Source organism: Eublepharis macularius, chromosome 11, assembly GCF_028583425.1.
Source record: "Eublepharis macularius isolate TG4126 chromosome 11, MPM_Emac_v1.0, whole genome shotgun sequence".
In the NCBI taxonomy this organism is placed as follows: domain Eukaryota; kingdom Metazoa; phylum Chordata; class Lepidosauria; order Squamata; family Eublepharidae; genus Eublepharis; species Eublepharis macularius.
The window spans coordinates 39,586,764-39,604,360 of record NC_072800.1 but is presented as its reverse complement, the minus strand read 5'-3'; the positions used below and the strand labels follow the sequence as shown (position 1 = coordinate 39,604,360).

General features: G+C 40.2%; 2 protein-coding genes across 2 annotated transcripts in view; one reads left to right on the top strand and one right to left on the bottom strand.

Moving 5' to 3' along the window:
• The window catches only part of CMC1 (C-X9-C motif containing 1), a 65,002-nt gene extending 51,733 nt beyond the window's left edge, over positions 1-13,269 (top strand). Inside the window, exon 5 of the mRNA XM_054990884.1 lies at positions 13,244-13,269. Coding sequence (XP_054846859.1) covers positions 13,244-13,254 — 11 coding nt within the window. The 3' untranslated portion in view covers positions 13,255-13,269. The remainder of the gene's footprint in view (positions 1-13,243) is intronic.
• Positions 235-16,695, bottom strand: AZI2 (5-azacytidine induced 2). Its single transcript, XM_054990886.1, has 9 exons — positions 16,438-16,695; positions 14,637-14,712; positions 13,181-13,407; positions 12,734-12,859; positions 11,747-11,846; positions 9,635-9,783; positions 7,276-7,337; positions 4,329-4,450; positions 235-2,572 (listed from the first exon to the last, which is right to left on the bottom strand). Exons 3-9 carry the CDS (start codon positions 13,400-13,402, stop codon positions 2,214-2,216), a joined length of 1,140 nt encoding a protein of 379 aa, XP_054846861.1. The 5' UTR covers positions 13,403-13,407; positions 14,637-14,712; positions 16,438-16,695; the 3' UTR covers positions 235-2,213.
• Positions 16,696-17,597: the final 902 nt, after the last annotated feature.

Below are 17,597 nucleotides of genomic sequence, written 5' to 3'. Positions count from 1 at the left end.
ATTTTAAAATGTCCGACAAGCTGGTGTAACCTGCTCTTAAACTCTCCAGATGCCATACTGAGAAAAAAAAATCTTAACACGACAATCAGATAATTAGCATACATTTTTGCATGATTGATTTTTCTACACAATAAGGATGAAAGAGCAACAGTCTAAACCTCCAGTATCTTATTTCTAAGATTCTCAAGCCATAAGGTTAAAAAACTTCACTTGTTTTTGTAGAGATTTCCAGGATGTAAAATTATGCACTAAGTACTAATGTTGCCAAACATATGTCGCTCACACAGTCACAAAAAGCCCTGTTTTCAAACAAAAATAATTTATTTAAAAATAAGACAATTTCTTCAGTACATTGTTCATATGTTAAGTGGGTTGGAGAATGTTCTTTATCCATGTCTCTGAAACCAAAGAAGCAACTTTGAGAAACAAATTGGAGCTATGTAGCCACATGAGAAATTGTTTCTGTTGCTTTGTTATTACACAGGTAGTTGGTTCTGTCAGCGAAAGTCTAGTGACTTGGATTTATTTTATGCATATTGGGTTTTGTTCTATTACTCTGCAGGAGATTGTGCTCCCTTGAGTCCGCTATGTTCATTGGTCAGAATAAATTCCAGCATCCAACACCATTTCCATTAATCACAGACAAGCCAAGATACGTGAGCAAGATAAGAGATAAAACATAGTATCTGGTGAATGACATGTATATTATTTATGTATGCCATTCACTAACACAGAAGTCATCCTTTCTTCCTCCTCCACAGATAAAATTCTCTCCAGGCTATATGAAAAGGAATAAAGCAGCCAGTACTGAAATCTTTAACCTGCAATGCAAGGAAAGGAAGATGGGTTCTTCTGTTGCAGTACAGTACTAATACTGCAGACAACCACATTTCCACATCTCCAAAGCAGGGAATTTTTTATTATTAAAGAAAAAGAGATATTAGGCCTGATTCAAATGTAAAAAGTGCAAATGTGGAAACAAAGAGGAACTGGTAGAAGGTACGATTTTGTAATACTGGAATGATCAGATGCAATCCTGTCACACATCAGGTTAGCCCAGTATTACATTGCCAGGCCTTCATCCAACTTTTCCAGAATTACAAAGTGATAATTTGCTATTTTCTCCCTGAATCTTAAAGATTGAAACAGGGAAAAACTAGTTCTAGAAATCTATCCATATACTTGTCCTAAAGACATCCACTCTTCTTTCAATGAAAGTAGGCTAATATGGATTAATAAATTTTACTATTAAATCTTAACTACAAACTAACTAATCACTATCATAGTATTTAATCCCAAAATACTTTGTTTAAGCCATGTTAGAGTTTGATAAGAAAAGCCAGGGCAGTAAAGATATTTGAATGGGGAGGGACTTTATCACTCAAGTACGTAATGGTTTGGACATATGACACTTGTGAATTTAAGATTGTAGTTATGTGTTATCAAAGCAGCCAATGCTTTCAGATGGTTCAAGTTATATGTACTTATATTAAGGCATCTGGAGGTTTCCACATCAAAGCAAAATTAATGGGTTTAGAAATTATAAAATGAAGATTTTGGTAACTGGCAGATTAGGCACCCAAATGGTCACTGCATTTTGGTTGGGCCGCAAGAGGCAGCAGTGTGTACAGAATGCTATTTTTGATGAGATCACAGAATCTCTCATATTAAAGAGATTCTACTACATCAATATTCACAATAAGGCTGATGAGGGCACACACTCTCAATTAAGAGTCCTAGTACACACGTCTCAACATTTCATCCATTCACATTTTCTTCCCGGTAGATACCACACATCATGAAAAACCAGTAACAGTTTCAAACCTGGAGATAAAAACCAAATCACATTCCAACTGCATGCTTTACCTGAGAATCCCAAGAAGACTGTATTCTCAAAGCTTGAAGGAGTGTCTGAACATACTGTATTCCAAAGCAAAGTTATTCACACAGCTGCAGTGTACAGCTTTTGTTTTACTCAGAGGTTTAATAGTCTAGCAATTTGCAGGTGTGCAATCAGAAACAACAGGGCAAACTCACATACAGCAGACTTACATTGAATGCCATCCCTTAGATTTCAACAGACCTTTTCCAAAGTCACACTACAGTGAAAAATTAAGATCCAGCTTGGATTACTTGTGACCAGGCTCCTCCTTCCCCATTAGCTATTTGCCTCTTGCTCACACAGGAGCCCAACCAAGTTCCTCTTAAAGCTCTTAGCTCTTGTGTAAGCAGTTTTGGTTACACTGATCCAAATTATTTTCTGAAAGGTTTAGGTTAGACGTTTTACTTTTCATTTCCCAAAATATTGTCTCACTAGGTTTTGGAGGGCTTGGGAAGACCCAAGAATTATCTTCCAGGGAGCTCTTTCCATAAGAGCTATGTTCTTGAAACGGAGAGTTACAAACTGGGATAAGTCTCTCGTCAGTATACGGTGGGGAAGACACAGCACTGCTGAAAACTTTGTCATTTGGTGCAAGCAGCCTCTTACACGCCGCACTGGGAGCAGCAAAATGGAGATTTGTGAAGTCCCTTTCAAGGTCTTCAATACACTGAATAGGTGTACAGGACGAGACTGCAGAAAACACAGCAAGAAATAAACATTTAGTTAATCTTGTGAGTCCACAAAATGGATTCACTGCCCCCCCCCCCACCATCAATATTTGATTGAACAAAGCAGGAGTTGTTACTAATGCCACTGCCCATTCCTTCGACTTTATTGTTGCACAACTCTTTTTCAAGAACCTCAGCAATTCATGTTCAACCCTTCAAAAGCTGAACGAAGGGGGCATCACTCCTCTCCTGTAACACAGAGGGGTACGTTCAGTGCCATAAGGAAAGCGTCTTCCAGAGAAAGAAGTGGATGAAAATTAAGGAACAGTCTGTTCCTGCTAAGTGCCCTCTGGAAGGCTGCTTGTTCCTCCACAACCAGGTCTCTCTCCTTCCTGCTGGGTGGGCACAGAGAGCAGCACAGCCAAAGGCAACTTCCTAAGTCCTGGCGTTGTCGGTTCTAGAAGAAAATCTGGCTTTTGGTAAATCAAAAGGACATCTATGTTTTAGAAGTAGCGGAAAATTCTCTCTCATCAGAGGTATCTCATTCCTTAGGCAATTAAATGGACCACTCAGAAAACCATCAAAGATCCCTAATGTCTTTGCAGGAAATTCCCACTGCAATTTTAATAATGCTGAGTAAACTCTTAAACATCCTAAAGCAAGATTAACTCCTGGGATCTCTTGATGGAACCAATGCCGGGACGGGGGACAGGATGATACTGTACACCATCCTAAGCTCCTTGGAAGAAAAACAGAATAAAAATGGGTACATAGCCTCGGTGTAAGTCTACATTAAGACCTTTTAACATACAATTAAATTAGCCCCAATTAAATTAGCCCCAATGCACACTAGCCCCACATATCAATGACAATGGAAATTATTATTAGCAAAATATGCTTTCAAGCAGCTGCTTTGGCAGATAGGATTGAACCCCACGGTTAGGACTGGAACCAAAGGTGTCCGTCCATGAACAGGATGACATCTGGTAATATGTAAATAAGTCACACACTATGTATGGGTTGGATCCAAATGACATTTGGATCCAACCCATAAAGTGTGTGCCAAGAGCCATGCCTTACCCATAAGTGGCTTCTAGGTACAAGGTAAACTCTCAAGTGCAGTATTTCATATCAACTGTCATCCCCAGGTAGGTAATCATATTTGATGATCTTACAGTATTTAGGGTTGATACCAAGACTTTCCATGTATGACTTTTCATATATGTACACACACGTAGCTGTGTGTTTGTCAAGTTATTTACCTACATGTAGATTTTTTTTACTATGTATTATAGATGTCCTCTATATGTGAATTCATGAAGTGTGCTGGGGATGAATAAGTCACCCCAGTAAAAGGTTAAAAATGTAGTATGCACATTTTTAAATAAGCACTGGGTAAAGGAATGCATCTGAACAATGAAATATCTGTGGTGCTTTTTCTAATATGAAGTAGTTGTGGTAAAAGGTCAGATGCAAGGAGACTTAACACCTCAGCCACATACGAATAAGCAACACTTGAGTGAGGAAAAAAGCCACAAGGGGAAGAGAATACAGCATAAAAAACCCCATCAGCAACACCTTTATGTGTGAAGCTTACCAGTACGAGACACAAGTTAAAGCAGAAAATGGAAGGCTGGTGCTTTAAAAAATGGGGGGTTTATCCGCATCAAGTGATGAGGTTTTGATAAGGCATACAATAGCTAGCTGCTCTCTAGAACAGCAGAGCTTAGGTCAGTGGCTTATGTTCTCAAGACCTCATCTTGCAAACTCTGGCTTGCCTTTCTTGGTTGCAGATGGGATCAGCTTCAGCTTTCTCAGCACTTCAGCTTGCACTTCAGTCACCAGATGCAGATTAGACATCTCCTTCTTCAATTCCCAGTATGCTTGCTGAAGGTTTTCACTGAAACACATTTTAAGTTAAATTTCAGTAGGCTTATAACTCCTATAACCACTGTGCATTACAGAACATACCTCAAAGAAAAAGTAAGTATTCTAGCAAAGCTTAGCAGCACCATGGCTCACTGCAAAAAAGCTATCGCTTCAACGTACAAGTAGTAAGGGCTATTTCAAAGAGCTCAGATTTTACTGAGATGCCTTCATTAGCTGTGTTTGTCAAGTGCCCTGCCCTTTCTATAAAAGGATGATTAAAAATCAATGAGCACACACAGCAGAGCAGTTAGCAGCAGGTGCAGCACAGAGCTGAGATTCCAAGGCATGAGCTGGAAAACTGTAACTTAAAACGTTTTGCTAAATCAGCCTAAGTCCACATAAATTCAGCCTTCCATTTCCCTCCAGATATCTGACCAATTTCTTCTTACCCTCCATGCATCTGACAAAGAGAACTGTGATTCTCGAAAGCTTATGCTACAGTAAAGTTGGTTAGTCTTAAAGGTGCTACCGGACTCTTTACTATTTTGCATCTCACACTTATTTACCTTTTTCCTCGATCAGTTTGCTTTCCTTTAAGACCAAATTTTCCTGCATCATTAATATTCGTCTTCCCTCTTGCTATTTAAGTTGTTCAGTATGTAATGAAGATATATAATGTTTTAACTATAAAAATTAGTTATAACAGCAGCAAGAATTCACTACCAAAAATAAAGGCTTCATCAAGTCAGAACTCCTTTTACCAACACGAAAACCACTATAACAATTCCTATGCAATCAGAGAAACTCCTGTGCCGCTGATAAATATAAAATATTTTACTATAATAATATTAGGTAAGTGAATTTTGATAATGATACTGAACCAAAAGATACCTGTGTACAAATGCACACTTCAAAGAATTTCCTCTGGGTGTGAACAGAACTGTGGACTAGTTTTCACAGTCAATGGGAATTACATAAAATTGTTAGTTTTGCAATGTAAAACATGTGTATGATAATTTACATACAGGACTGTTCTGAGAGCCCTGATTTTAAAAATAAATTTACTCTAATAAATCCAATAACGTTTTACCAAACAGTGGCACTAAATATTGTTCTGCAAACTAAGCTGAGCAGCTACAGTGAAAGGTACACACACACTGATAGTTATTAAGATTCTGGCGACCCAATTAAATGAATGCTTGCAACACAGTCTCTCTCTCTCTGTTGTTCTTTAGCTTTCTCTAATGCCAGCCACAAAGTAACTACCTCTTCTTACCAAGTCCTATTTCTCCCTCATGCGGAAAACAAGGAAAGGACAGAGCTGGAGACAGGAAACAGACAGACTCAAACCCTTGAGGCCTTTCCTCGGTATATAAAGATTTAATGATTTTAACTATGCAATACTTTGTTGAAAACAAGTTTCAGTAGGGTAGTCATGTTGGTCTATCAGAGAAGAGCAAGATTTGGCTCCAGCAGCGACTTAAAGACCAGCTAGATTTCCAGGGTATGAGCTTTCCAGAGTCAAAGTGCCCTTCATCCTCTGAAGGAAGAGTTTACTATGGTGCTCACAGTACTATGTGTTTTGTGTGCCTTGTGCCTCACCCCCTTCTTGCTGGGACAATGTTTTAAGAAGTAGCAGGCAATTACTGGTGGAGACTGCACACATTTCTGCTGTTATGCCAGACAGCACAGATTTCTCTTGTAACATTCACAGGTATTGGTGAGACAAACCTCCAGCACCATTTCGAATAATGGTCAAGAAATAATACACATCTATGTAACATCTTACACATGTTCCAATTTTTTAAAGCACAGCTATGGTTAGAAACAAGCTCGGGAATCCCTGCTTTGTCACATAACAGTTGGTTCACTGATTCTCCTCTCAACATGCACTATGAGTTTGGTTTCATCAGCACCTGGTGATGATTGCATAAAGAGAAGCTGCTATTCCTCCTCTTCCCTGCCCCCACCAAATTCTGTAGATATCAACACTTTAAACTACTACTAGATATGTGGAAGCCAGAAAAAGGCAGGAAAAATTCCACTGAAAAAAATTAGGAAACGGGGGAAAACTGAAGAAACTCCTGTGAAACATTTTTCTTTTGGAACTGTATGTGCTAAGACATTATTGGATATAACAGGTTTGCATCTCTTTCTCTAGTATCGGGTGTATTTTCAATATGTCAATTAATGTAATTTTATATGCATACTAAATTATAAATTATATATGCATGTTGAAGCAGCAACACAGGTTTAGGTTTGCCTGGAAACTTAGTACTGCATGTATTTCAATTTCCCCCTCAAATTTCTATCTCCCCCCCCCCGCCCCCAATTGGGGAACTGTTTTTTTCCCACATGGCTTCTGGAAATCTTACATCTCTATCTAGCACCACCTGAACCAAATGTTAATTCTCAAGAGCCATCAACTGTCTACAAGAGAACCATGGAGGAAATCAACAGCTGAACCATGCAGGCGCCCAGTCCCATCACCAAGGGTTTCAACATGCAAGTACTTGAGATGGGGAGGGAGGATCATTTGTAACAGCTTTTCTGCAGCTCCGGGTTCTAGAATGCTTGGATCAGATTAGTCCATTAACAGTTTGCAATATATTTATAATACACATACTGGATTCTTTATAGCTCAAGCTCTGTATTGTTTGTCTCCAGTGTTAGGGACGCTGCTCATAATTCTAACAGGTTTTGCAACACAAGCAGCTTATTTTATAATTTACCACCCCCCATTTAAAGGCAGTGCCATTTTTGGAGTTAAATAATTCAGACTGCAGATTAGTTCCAATGATTCATCTACACATTCATTCCACAACAAAAACAAACAACTTAATTAGATCCTCGTACCTATGGATGCTCTCATGTTGTAAAAACTCTCCATTTATTAAACTTCCTTCATGGGTCTGAGCCTGCAAAGACACAAACATTTTACAACTGACTTTTGAGAAATTCTTTATTACTTGGGGACAAAAATAAGTTATGCTTTTCCTAGTAAAGTACAGTAAAACATACATACATGTGTGAACAATAGGAAACAATTTCCAAATGTCATGCTTTGATCAGGATTCCTGAAAATCACGGTTGCTAACTTACAGGGTTTAAATTGTAATAGGATACATCCTCAAGTAATCATGATTTTAAGCTGATGCCAGGAAACCTTCATCTGTACAGTGTGGGACGAATTGAGAAATTTAAGTAACATAGCAGTTCAAACAAACAAGTAATAAGGCGATGGGTTCATTAGTTTCTATAGAGAAACAAATGGAACAAAGAACTGCTCATGAATAATGTGGCTAGTTATTTAAGGTTATTTTATTTTAAATCTACATCTAGTTATTTAAAGCATTTGCATGCTACGTTTACACTCAAATAGGGTCCCCAAGGTGGTAAACATCAAAGCACTAAAAATTTAAAACATTCAAATAGTACAAAAACAATAAAAAAACACACACACAACCAAGAACAGGGAAGAAGACCAGTAACAGTTATTGGGGGGTATGACAAATAAAACAAAAAGTCTTCACCCGCTGGCAGAAGACAGCAATAGAGGGGGACAAATGAAGCTCCCTATGGAGGCAGTTCCAAAGTTTTGGCACCATGACCACAAAGGCCCTTTCTTGGATTGTTACTTGTCTAGCTTCAGGTGACAGGAGCACCCAAAGCAGGGCCTTTGAAGATGAGTGGAGGGAACGGGTCACGCAGGAGATGGTAGTTCTTAAAGTATGATGGCCCCAAGCCATATGGGCTTTAAAGGCCAATATCAGCACCTTGAATTGGGCCTGGAAGTAAATTGGGCACCAGTGTAGACAGAGTAACACTGAAGCGATACGGTCTCTATAACCCACTCCAGTTAGCATTCTGGCCACAGCTTTCTGAACCAATTCTAGCTTCCAGACAGTCTTAAAGGGTAGATCCATGTGAATCACACTGTAGTAATCAGCCGGAATGGCAATAATTATTTGCCCATTTCAGAAAACTTTCAACTTTGAGAAATATCAGTTCTCCTATTGTTAACCCAGACTAAACTCAACTCATCCCACTATCTTGCATTTTGCACCATCTAGTGGAGCTTCTTTAAATCTACAACTATAGGCTAGTTTCTGCTACTTGAGAATGAAGACTAAAGCAAGCTCTTTCTATTGAACACACACAAGGATTAATAAATGTAATCAACTATTTAGGCTATTTAGAACCAGTTTAGGCTATTAATGAACTAGTTCAGCAAAATTAACTTTATATTAACAGTAAAGGGTTTTGCTGAAATAGGCAACTAGACTAACAAATCAAAAACTTCCAAGATTTTGCGATACTAACAGTGCAATCCCAAACAGAATTGCACCCTTCTAAGCCACTTAGACATCAAGGTCTAAGCCTTCTTAGGACTGCTCTGTTAAAAACAGGGTGTCAGTCCTTTCATACAAGTTATTAGTGAAAACATTTAACACAATGCTAATTTGGGAAACAGTGTACTGAACCATTTGTTTACATTTATATGTAGTTGCTTTGGAAGAGTGTCCAGAAACTGGTGGTGGAAAGAGTTGTACCAGAAAACTTACCGGCATGATTATATAGACAACCACATGGGAACGGAGTTAACCAATATACCACCTTCACCTGTTTGATATTTGAACCTACCCAGGATCCAAGATGTTGGTAACCCAACATTATCTTACTTTTTTATGTGCCAAGTCACACCTCCCAATTCCCCTTCTCTCTGATTTTCTTGAGCTCTAAGTAGACAGCAGGAATTTGGATAACGGCAACCTCTGAATGTTTGAAATCTGCTGTCATTAACATTCCAAGTTGTATTAAGTACAACAATATTAAATAATGGGGATATTCAGTTTGGCACTAATAGAGGTCTGACAGAACCTCACCAAAGCAAAACACTAACAACATTGTCAAGAGGAAGAAAACTTATGTTCTGCATGAGTTTCTCATCTGGTATCAGTTTTTCTGCTTCTACATGCCTAGGGGGTGGGGGGCTTGGAGCTTGCATTTTTTAGAAAGTGGCACCACACATCACATGGCAAACACCTTTTGAACTGGAAAGGACTTAATAAGCAGTTAAAGAAGTCTTAAAGTGTCTTCAGACAGACTTAAAGGAACTGAACAATTGGGATATAGTTCGTAACATTCAGTTGTACAAGTATACCTAATTTTATAATTTCACATCTCTGTATCAGACTGCGATATGCAGTAATACCTTTCGTATAGATTTCTTTAATTCTTTTCGAAGATCATTACATTCTTCTTTCAGATTCTCTAAATCTTTCTCCAAACTGTGTACCTTAAGGGCATTATTCAGCTTGTCTATTTCCCAGCTGGATGGATTACAATTCAGACTTTTCATCACTGCCAAGATATAATTCAGTCACAGTATATTACAACACTAAGCAGCATGGACTTGTTATAATTTCAAATTTTGAAATATGTTAATATAATTATTTCACCATACAATTTCTCACGTTTATTTTCCCAAACCCATTCCCAAAATTTCTCTCATTAGCTTCTCCATACTCTACCGGAAACAAAAGCACTTTTTATTAAAGAATGTCAATTAGCTCTAAACTTTATAAGTATATATGGACATGGATATTTTGCAAAATGAAATGTCTTGTCTGCCTAATATGGAAACAGCTCAACTTTCCAATCCAGCAGACTTTTAAAAATGAGCATTTCATGCATTACAAAACAGGCTTCTATATTCAAAATGTATACCTATATGAAATTGTAAGCTTAGAAGCAGCCATGATCGGGTACAGAAGAGCTTGCATTAGAATTACATCAAACAATCAGAGCACATCTGTCTTATTGAGGAGCATATATTCTGCAGTGATCACCCAGAAGCTTCTGGAAGTTTCCAAGCAGAGCATGCTAGCCTACATCCATCGTTTTGTCCCAGAACCATCATGTCCATGAGTCCACTAAAGGGAGTATAACTAATAGCCACTGACAAAACTAAGCTTCACAAATTTGGATACTTAAACCTGGTACCCATGGCAATAAATCCCATTTTAATTTCTTCCAAGTTTTTTGATTCCTAGAAATGTTGTCTGCCGTGATACAAATGTACCTTTTTCCTAGAAAATTATCCGTGTTACTACATTTTGTTCCCAGGCTCTCTCTCGATTTCTTTTTTGCATCTTGCAATCATAAATGGAAAGGTGGGGAGAAAGTACACCACCTATGCCAACACAATTTACTTGTTCCTTTCGTTGAATCTATATCTAGAGATACACTATTCCACCTAGTTTCTGGATATCCATCAGAATATGTATAACTAATTCTCCCAACTTAGTTTTCAGGCTTCCAGAGTCATCACATAAATTTTAGCCCTCATTTGAGTGTGTAATGTTCAGCCTTTTTATTGTCAGACATTATTTTCTGGGTACTTACAGCCAACTTCTTTGTTCTCAAACTGAAAAGATAATCATCTTTAAGATATGAGGACAACTGCTTCCCAAAAAAATGCTTGTTTGGTATAGTGGTTAATAGCAGGGGGACTCTAATCTGGAGAACCAGGTTTGATTCCCCACTCCTCCACCTGAAGCCAGCAGCATGACCCTGGGTCAGTCTCTGGAGCTCTCTCAGCCCCACCCACCTCACAGGGTGATTGTTGTGGGGATAATAATAACATACTTTGTAAACCACTCTGAGTGGGTGTTAAGTTGTCCTGAAGGGCAGTATATAAAATGAATGTTATTCTCAGCAGCTATATCTTCTCTCCTTTGCCTCATACCCATTTCAACAAGCTGTCTAAACACTTACTTTGGTGCTGCATAGAGAACAGGTTTTTTGGATGGCTCCACTGAGCAATTTACCTCCCATGCCTAGGGAATGGGTTCAAAGGATAGTCTGGGGCCACACCTGGCACCTGAACAACTGTGATAGAACAAACATGACCGCTTTTTCAAGCCACAAATCATCCCTTCAGTCATTTAGGAAATTTTCTTCTTAGAGAAAGGAGATTTTGCACAGCCTTGCAATAATACAAAAATGCAGAATCTAGTTCACTATATAGTTTCTGTTATCATGTACACATCGAATTAAACTAGAAGCAAATAAAAAGTAACTTTATTTCTCCAAATACAGTCTCAAGTTATTTGCAGAGAAAATTCTGGTAATATACAGTCAAAATGAAAGTGATATCACTATCAAATGCCAGTACACTTAGCTTTGCTTCTACTTAATGCACTACAACATAATTTGTTAACATAAAGCAAATGCATTAGCTGAACAACAGGTAGTAAACCACAGAGTTCTGCATACTGTAGACAGACATGTACGTTTATATTCTATATGAGAAGATGGGCACCTTGTTGAGTTTCCACTTCAGTTCTCAGCTGTAGGAGCTCCACTTCTTTAGACTGCAACTGCTCATTCATAAGTTTCAATGATTCTGCGCTTTCTTTCATCTAATTTGAGAACGGAACACATTGTCAAGGCTTGCCAGTTGTTAAGCCCCACAAGCCTGAATTCTCAAGACTACACACACAGCTAACTTAGCTCTTCATGATGGCCACACTGTCAGATGTTTGTTTTCTATCAATTCTAAAGCATTACCAAATCAGAATCGGACAGATGCCATAGCTCTGCACTCCATGAAAAGTGAGAAGGCACAACATCAAATCCCAACATTATCTATAAATGTCAAGCTGAGTTAAACTTCCTGGAATGCCTTCCAACATTATTTCCAACTTTGGTGTTATAGTTTTCTTTGCTTTATCTCTTCTCTATCTTCATTGGGCACAACAGAACTGCAGCTGTAGGTCCTGGTATTATCACTATTAACAAGATTCCTTTTTTAAATATTGACACTTGCTGCATATTGTAACTCTTAAGATGCTTCTGTAATCTGAAACCTCTGTGTCAGGCTTATAATTTAATTACATAACCTATCACTTCTTGCTGAGCTGCACACTTACTCATAAAATCAACAACCTGGACATGCAACATTATCATTTCCAAAGTCTAATATTTCATTTTTGTTTCAGATTTCTTTCCCTGAAGAAAAATTTAAATTACAAAAAAAAAAATCAAAAAATCACACCCTGACTATGATTCCAATATTGTAGGTACTTTTAAGTCTGGTTTCTATGGGGAAATTTTAATATGCTTAATTTTTTCACTGAAATCAACAAGACTTAGTGCTTATTTCAGCTAGATCTCACACAAAGTTTTAAATAACGAATTGAACCAGTGTCCAGGTATCAACCAACCAACTCTATAAAATCACAACAGCCTTTCTATACCACTCCCAGGTACCATGCTAGATTCATTTTAAGCCTCTTCAGAAACATACCATTTTATCAAATTTACTTTTCAGATTATCTCGTTCAATACAAGCCTCTCGATAAGCTTCGTAGGCTTTGTTAACCTGCTGAGGGCCTACAGGGCTTGTGGTTTCTTCCAAATGGGAGCCAAGAAGCTAAAAGATTAGAGATACATGCTAAGGTTACAGATTCACTATTATCCAATTATTGTCAAATTTAAGACGAAAGTTAAATAATATTTTAAAACTATATTTTGACAGTTTATTTCACAGCATTAAGCAATGGCACAGATGCCAGATTGTGAAAACCCCTCTCCCCCTCCCTTCTAGTTATTTTATCCATAGCTAAAGAAAGGAACTATAAGCATATAATGTTTTTCTTTTTTTAGAATTTTAACAATTACTGTTTTGACAAACTTTAGCTCATTGTTTGGAGGAAAAAGCACATCTCTGTAATACTGTTAGAAAACTACTTACCTTTTCTTCTAGCCACCTTACTCTTTTCTTTAAGAAAGAATTATCTCTTTCTGTCTCTTTCAGTCGTTTTTTGATATCTTCATAAGCGGTGACAAGTGCAAAATGTGAAGCAACAGATTCTTCTCCCGTATACATTGGAATAGGGATTTCTTCATCTCTCTTATGAGTGTCTGCTTTTTCATGGTTCAAAATATCAATATCATCTTCAGCTAGTTCATCCATGACACCTGAATAAAAATATTATAAAAATACTGCATATGCTTAAAAATGCAGACAACTGACCACTTCATAATGTCATATTTCTAGATGTTTTATTAATGTAGTAATAAAAAGTAGGGGTAATCAGAGTTGGGCAACTGAAAACCCATGGGTTGGATCCAGTATAACTTTTTCATCAGCAGTATGGAACTTCCTTGCCTCATCCCTCCCACAGATATCCACAAAATACCGTTCCTGGGGGATAGGGGATCCTGAGGACAGCCAGGCAGGTGGGGGTGGGAGGGGGCTACAATGGGAAGGGGGAATCAGTGGAGGTTGCCTATTTAGCCTGGATCCAACTCAAAGTTAAAACAACACGCAGCTTCAGCATTGTGTTGAACTTTTACTCTGCCATTATGCATGATTTACATCTGGTTTTCTTTTCGTCTGAATTCTGAACAGCAATATGGTCTAAAATTAGTATCTCAGAGTTTAGGGAGGGGGGGGGAAGTGTCTAAAGAAATTTTCTCATATTACCAAACCCTTTTGGAGCTATCTGTACAATTTAATATCTGTTAGATATGAATCTATTAGATGTGAATCATGATTTAGAACATTCCCAAATACATGACTGATTTAAAAAAAAAATCTGGAAAGCTACCTTGAACATGAGATTAACTACGGTACAAATATACTGAACTTCAAAGATAATAGTATACAGACAAATCAATTCATGCACATAAGTCCAAGAGGAAATACTATGTTACCACAAAATGAAAGGTAAAGAAAAAATTATTTTTAACCTCAGTGCTCACAAATGAAAACATAAGAATCAAATAAATACAAATATGGTTACTATGCTGTTGGGCAAGAGGCATAGGCATGCCGTATCTCAGTTTTTGAATCAAAACAATTTGGAACTATTTTTCTTTATAAGGGATTGTGAAGCATATTTTCATTCACTGTGGAGCCCCACAAAGCCAAAAGGCCTCATATGGCCAAAGAACCAAGATCACGGCAATCATTTTAAAGAGGTGGTTTCCCAGGCAACTGGCCATCCCCACCAACCTCTCAGGCTGAATTCTCCCCAAAGCTAGTTGCCTGGATAATGAAAACTATTTTGTGTTTTCTTCCACTAAATATCCTAAATTGAATTGTTTGCAGCATGGGATAGTAGTTAGTTGACTTTGGTCTATGAAGCCAAATCCCCAGGCTACCATGAAGATCATTTTGCAAATCACACACACAGCTAACCTACCTCACAGGGCTGTTGTGAGGACAAAATGAGAAGAGGTATGCTATCTTGAGTTCCTTGGAGAAAGGACAGGATAGATCTGTGACAGACAAACATCAGTTCATTATGCAAATACATCTTTAAAAAAACTTTATACTTCCTGTTCTCAGAAACCAGTGACTACTTACCAGGCCCTTATGAACAATGCTACAGTTATGTGCTTTAACACACTATCAGAACACACATCAGGTTTGATGTCTGGCAACAGCTACTTTCTAAGAAACACACTCTTTTATATTAAAGACAGGACTCAGAAGTCTCCACCCAAAGAAGTTACCACTGGACTTCCCCATAGCTGATTCAATACCACCCGTTTACAAAATACCAATATGAAGGATTACCACAGAGATAGATTACAGCAGTTTTTGCTAGATTCTTAACCTGTCACTCTCCTGGTTGCATCTTACCAGCATACATTTAAGTAGTGGTGTTACAAAAATTGTAACTGCCTATCAAATGAAATTAGTTTGGTTAAAGTCACAGATACTAGTTGTTCTTTAGGGTCTACAGAACCAGCAGACTAGAAAGCAGAGAACATCCACTGGCAGGGGGGATGGCTCCAGATCTGAGGGAAAAGAGAAATTGTAACAGCCTAGGTAACAGGAAAGAGGAAATCTCCGATAAGAAGCATTAGCTCTGGAGAAAGCAGAGAAGTAAATAAAAACTGCTTTGTACACACCGGTATTCATAGAGAAGAACTCCAGCAAACACTGCACATGGCATACATACAGTGAAATATCTGCAGCTTAATCTGTTTGGGACTACTTATATGAAGAACTGAGTTTTTAAGAGTCATTAGAGGAATAAATGGGGATAGTGTGGGGAAAATATGTTTCATGCACAAATCATATTTTACACCTGTATAGAACGGTACACTCCTATCTGGGATGGTTGTCCTCTTCCACTGAGTGTCCATGCGATGGTGATCTAGCTGCAGCATCTGTTACCCCATCGATCACCAGAGTGGAGTCAGCTGATCTGGCTGGCTAGGCGGGTGTCCCCTTCCTCCCTCAGCACTTCATATGCCTCTCTCCCAACGCTGCGTACTCGGTGGAAGAAAACAACCATCCCAGATAGGAGTGTACCACTCTTTGGTCAAGGGTAACACCTGGATGGAAAATATAGATGCCATTATTAAGCCAGTCATTTTGCAAATGTTTTAAATGGAAGCCACTTCCACATAGCACGTTACAGGCATAGCATCATCCAGGTACCCAGCTTTGGCACAAGAAGCACATCAACAATCCTCACGCATACAGGAAGTTTGTACCACCACTGCATGCAGCTTTCAAGCCTCTTGGCCTGGACAAGCTAGAAAGAGCAGAAAAGCATATAAAATCAAAGAAGGAAAGACCTGCTTTAAAAAGGGGTGCAACGGACGGATTTCGGGCTGCAGGAGGGGGGCTCCTATGGGCGACTACCCCGCCACACAAAAAGGCTGCCTGAGAGAAGAAAGATGAGGCTCGACGTTTTTCTGCGGGATATTGTCTGCCGGCTTTCTATGAACAGGGATGGAGGGGCGTGCAATCATGCCAGCTCTGCCGTTTCAGAAGGGCCCGGGTTCACCCCGGTGAGAGAAAAAGGAAGATTCTGTTGGGAGACGCAAGTCCCAGAGGCCCCGCTGCCCACGCTGGGCCATCAGGGACCGAGAGAAGGGGCTCCGGCGCAAAGACACAGCCCGCGCGCGGCGGGGACTGCGGCACGGAGGCCAGGGGGCCGGCAGTCCCCTTCAGGCGCGGACGGAGCCTCGAGGGCAGCGGGTTACCTGCCACCAGCCGGTCCCTCCAAGAAGGGGCGGGGCGTTCCGGGTTCCTTTCGCCTCCAGTCACCAGCGCCACGGAACAGCCTCCACCGCGGCGGAAGGAAAAGCGAAACCGCCGCCGGAACAGCCGCGGGCGGGGCTCCTCCTCCGCCGCACCCGCCGCCTCTCGGCCTTCATCGTCCTGCGCCCTGTTCGGGAACACGGGCGGAAAGAGCCAGGCCGACGCCTTTCTCTCCCCTCAGCTCCAACAGGCACCCGACCTTCCGCCCTCTTGTGTCACATGACAGATACACGTCTCTACACACAACCCAGAAATGATACCGGAGCGAAGCATAGCGGGAGTTGTAGTTTCTCTTTTTTGGCTGCTATTCTCAAACCCGCGTGAAAGTCTAAAGAGGGGAGGATCGAGCCTGCTAGGGAGGAGGAGGACGCTACGGATGGGGAAAGGCTTCCCCCAGCATGCAACGCGTGGAGGCCCAGCGAGGAGGGCTTTGCGGCGCTTGTGAGGCGAGAAGGGCAGTTAGGAGTTCACGCGGTTCTTCTCAGCTGGCTCCTCTCTGCGTCCTTCAGGCACCTCCGTTGGTGGCCAGCGCCTCAGGGGTGGTGCGCTGTGCGTTAAACGCTCCTCCCTTCCTCGCAAGCAGGCACGGCAGTCCTGAAAGGGAGGTGGTCACCAGGACGGAGGCAGGTAGCCCTGTCACTTTAGGCAGTGGCAGCAACACACACTTAAAAGCAGCTGGTTTGACCTAGCAGAGCCCACTTCCACAGAGATAACGATGTAAACATTGGCACAGGGAACTGCGTGTGTGGAAAAGCGATGTGCACTTATGCAGGAGAGCAAGGGGGAAGGAACTCAGGTTGCTAACAATGTTGAGAAATTCCTGGAGATTTTGGGATTAGAGCCTGAGGAAGGGGAAGGACCTTAGCAGAGATGTAATGCCAGAGTCCACCTTCCAAAGCAGCCATTTTCTCCAGAGCAACTGATGTATGTCATTTGGAGGAGAGTTGTAATTCTGGGAAATCTCCAGGCCCCACCTGGAGGCTGGCAACCCTTGCTCAGCTGTTGGGATCCTTTTCTGATCTGATTTGCAGGAGCTCCCCTCAGACCCTCATCAACAGCAAGCAAGTTACCGTGCAAGTTATGCCCACCACAGCAGCTGTTA

Bases quoted from the DNA above. Each gene is read 5' to 3' on its own strand.
- AZI2 (XM_054990886.1), bottom strand. From the start codon at position 13,402: ATGGATGAACTAGCTGAAGATGATATTGATATTTTGAACCATGAAAAA. The intron at 4,451-7,275 runs GTACGAGGATCT...AATGTGTTTCAG, and splicing joins CAACATGAGAGCATCCATAG to TGAAAACCTTCAGCAAGCAT. The intron at 2,573-4,328 runs GCAAGCCAGAGT...TGTTTTCTGCAG, and splicing joins CCCATCTGCAACCAAGAAAG to TCTCGTCCTGTACACCTATT.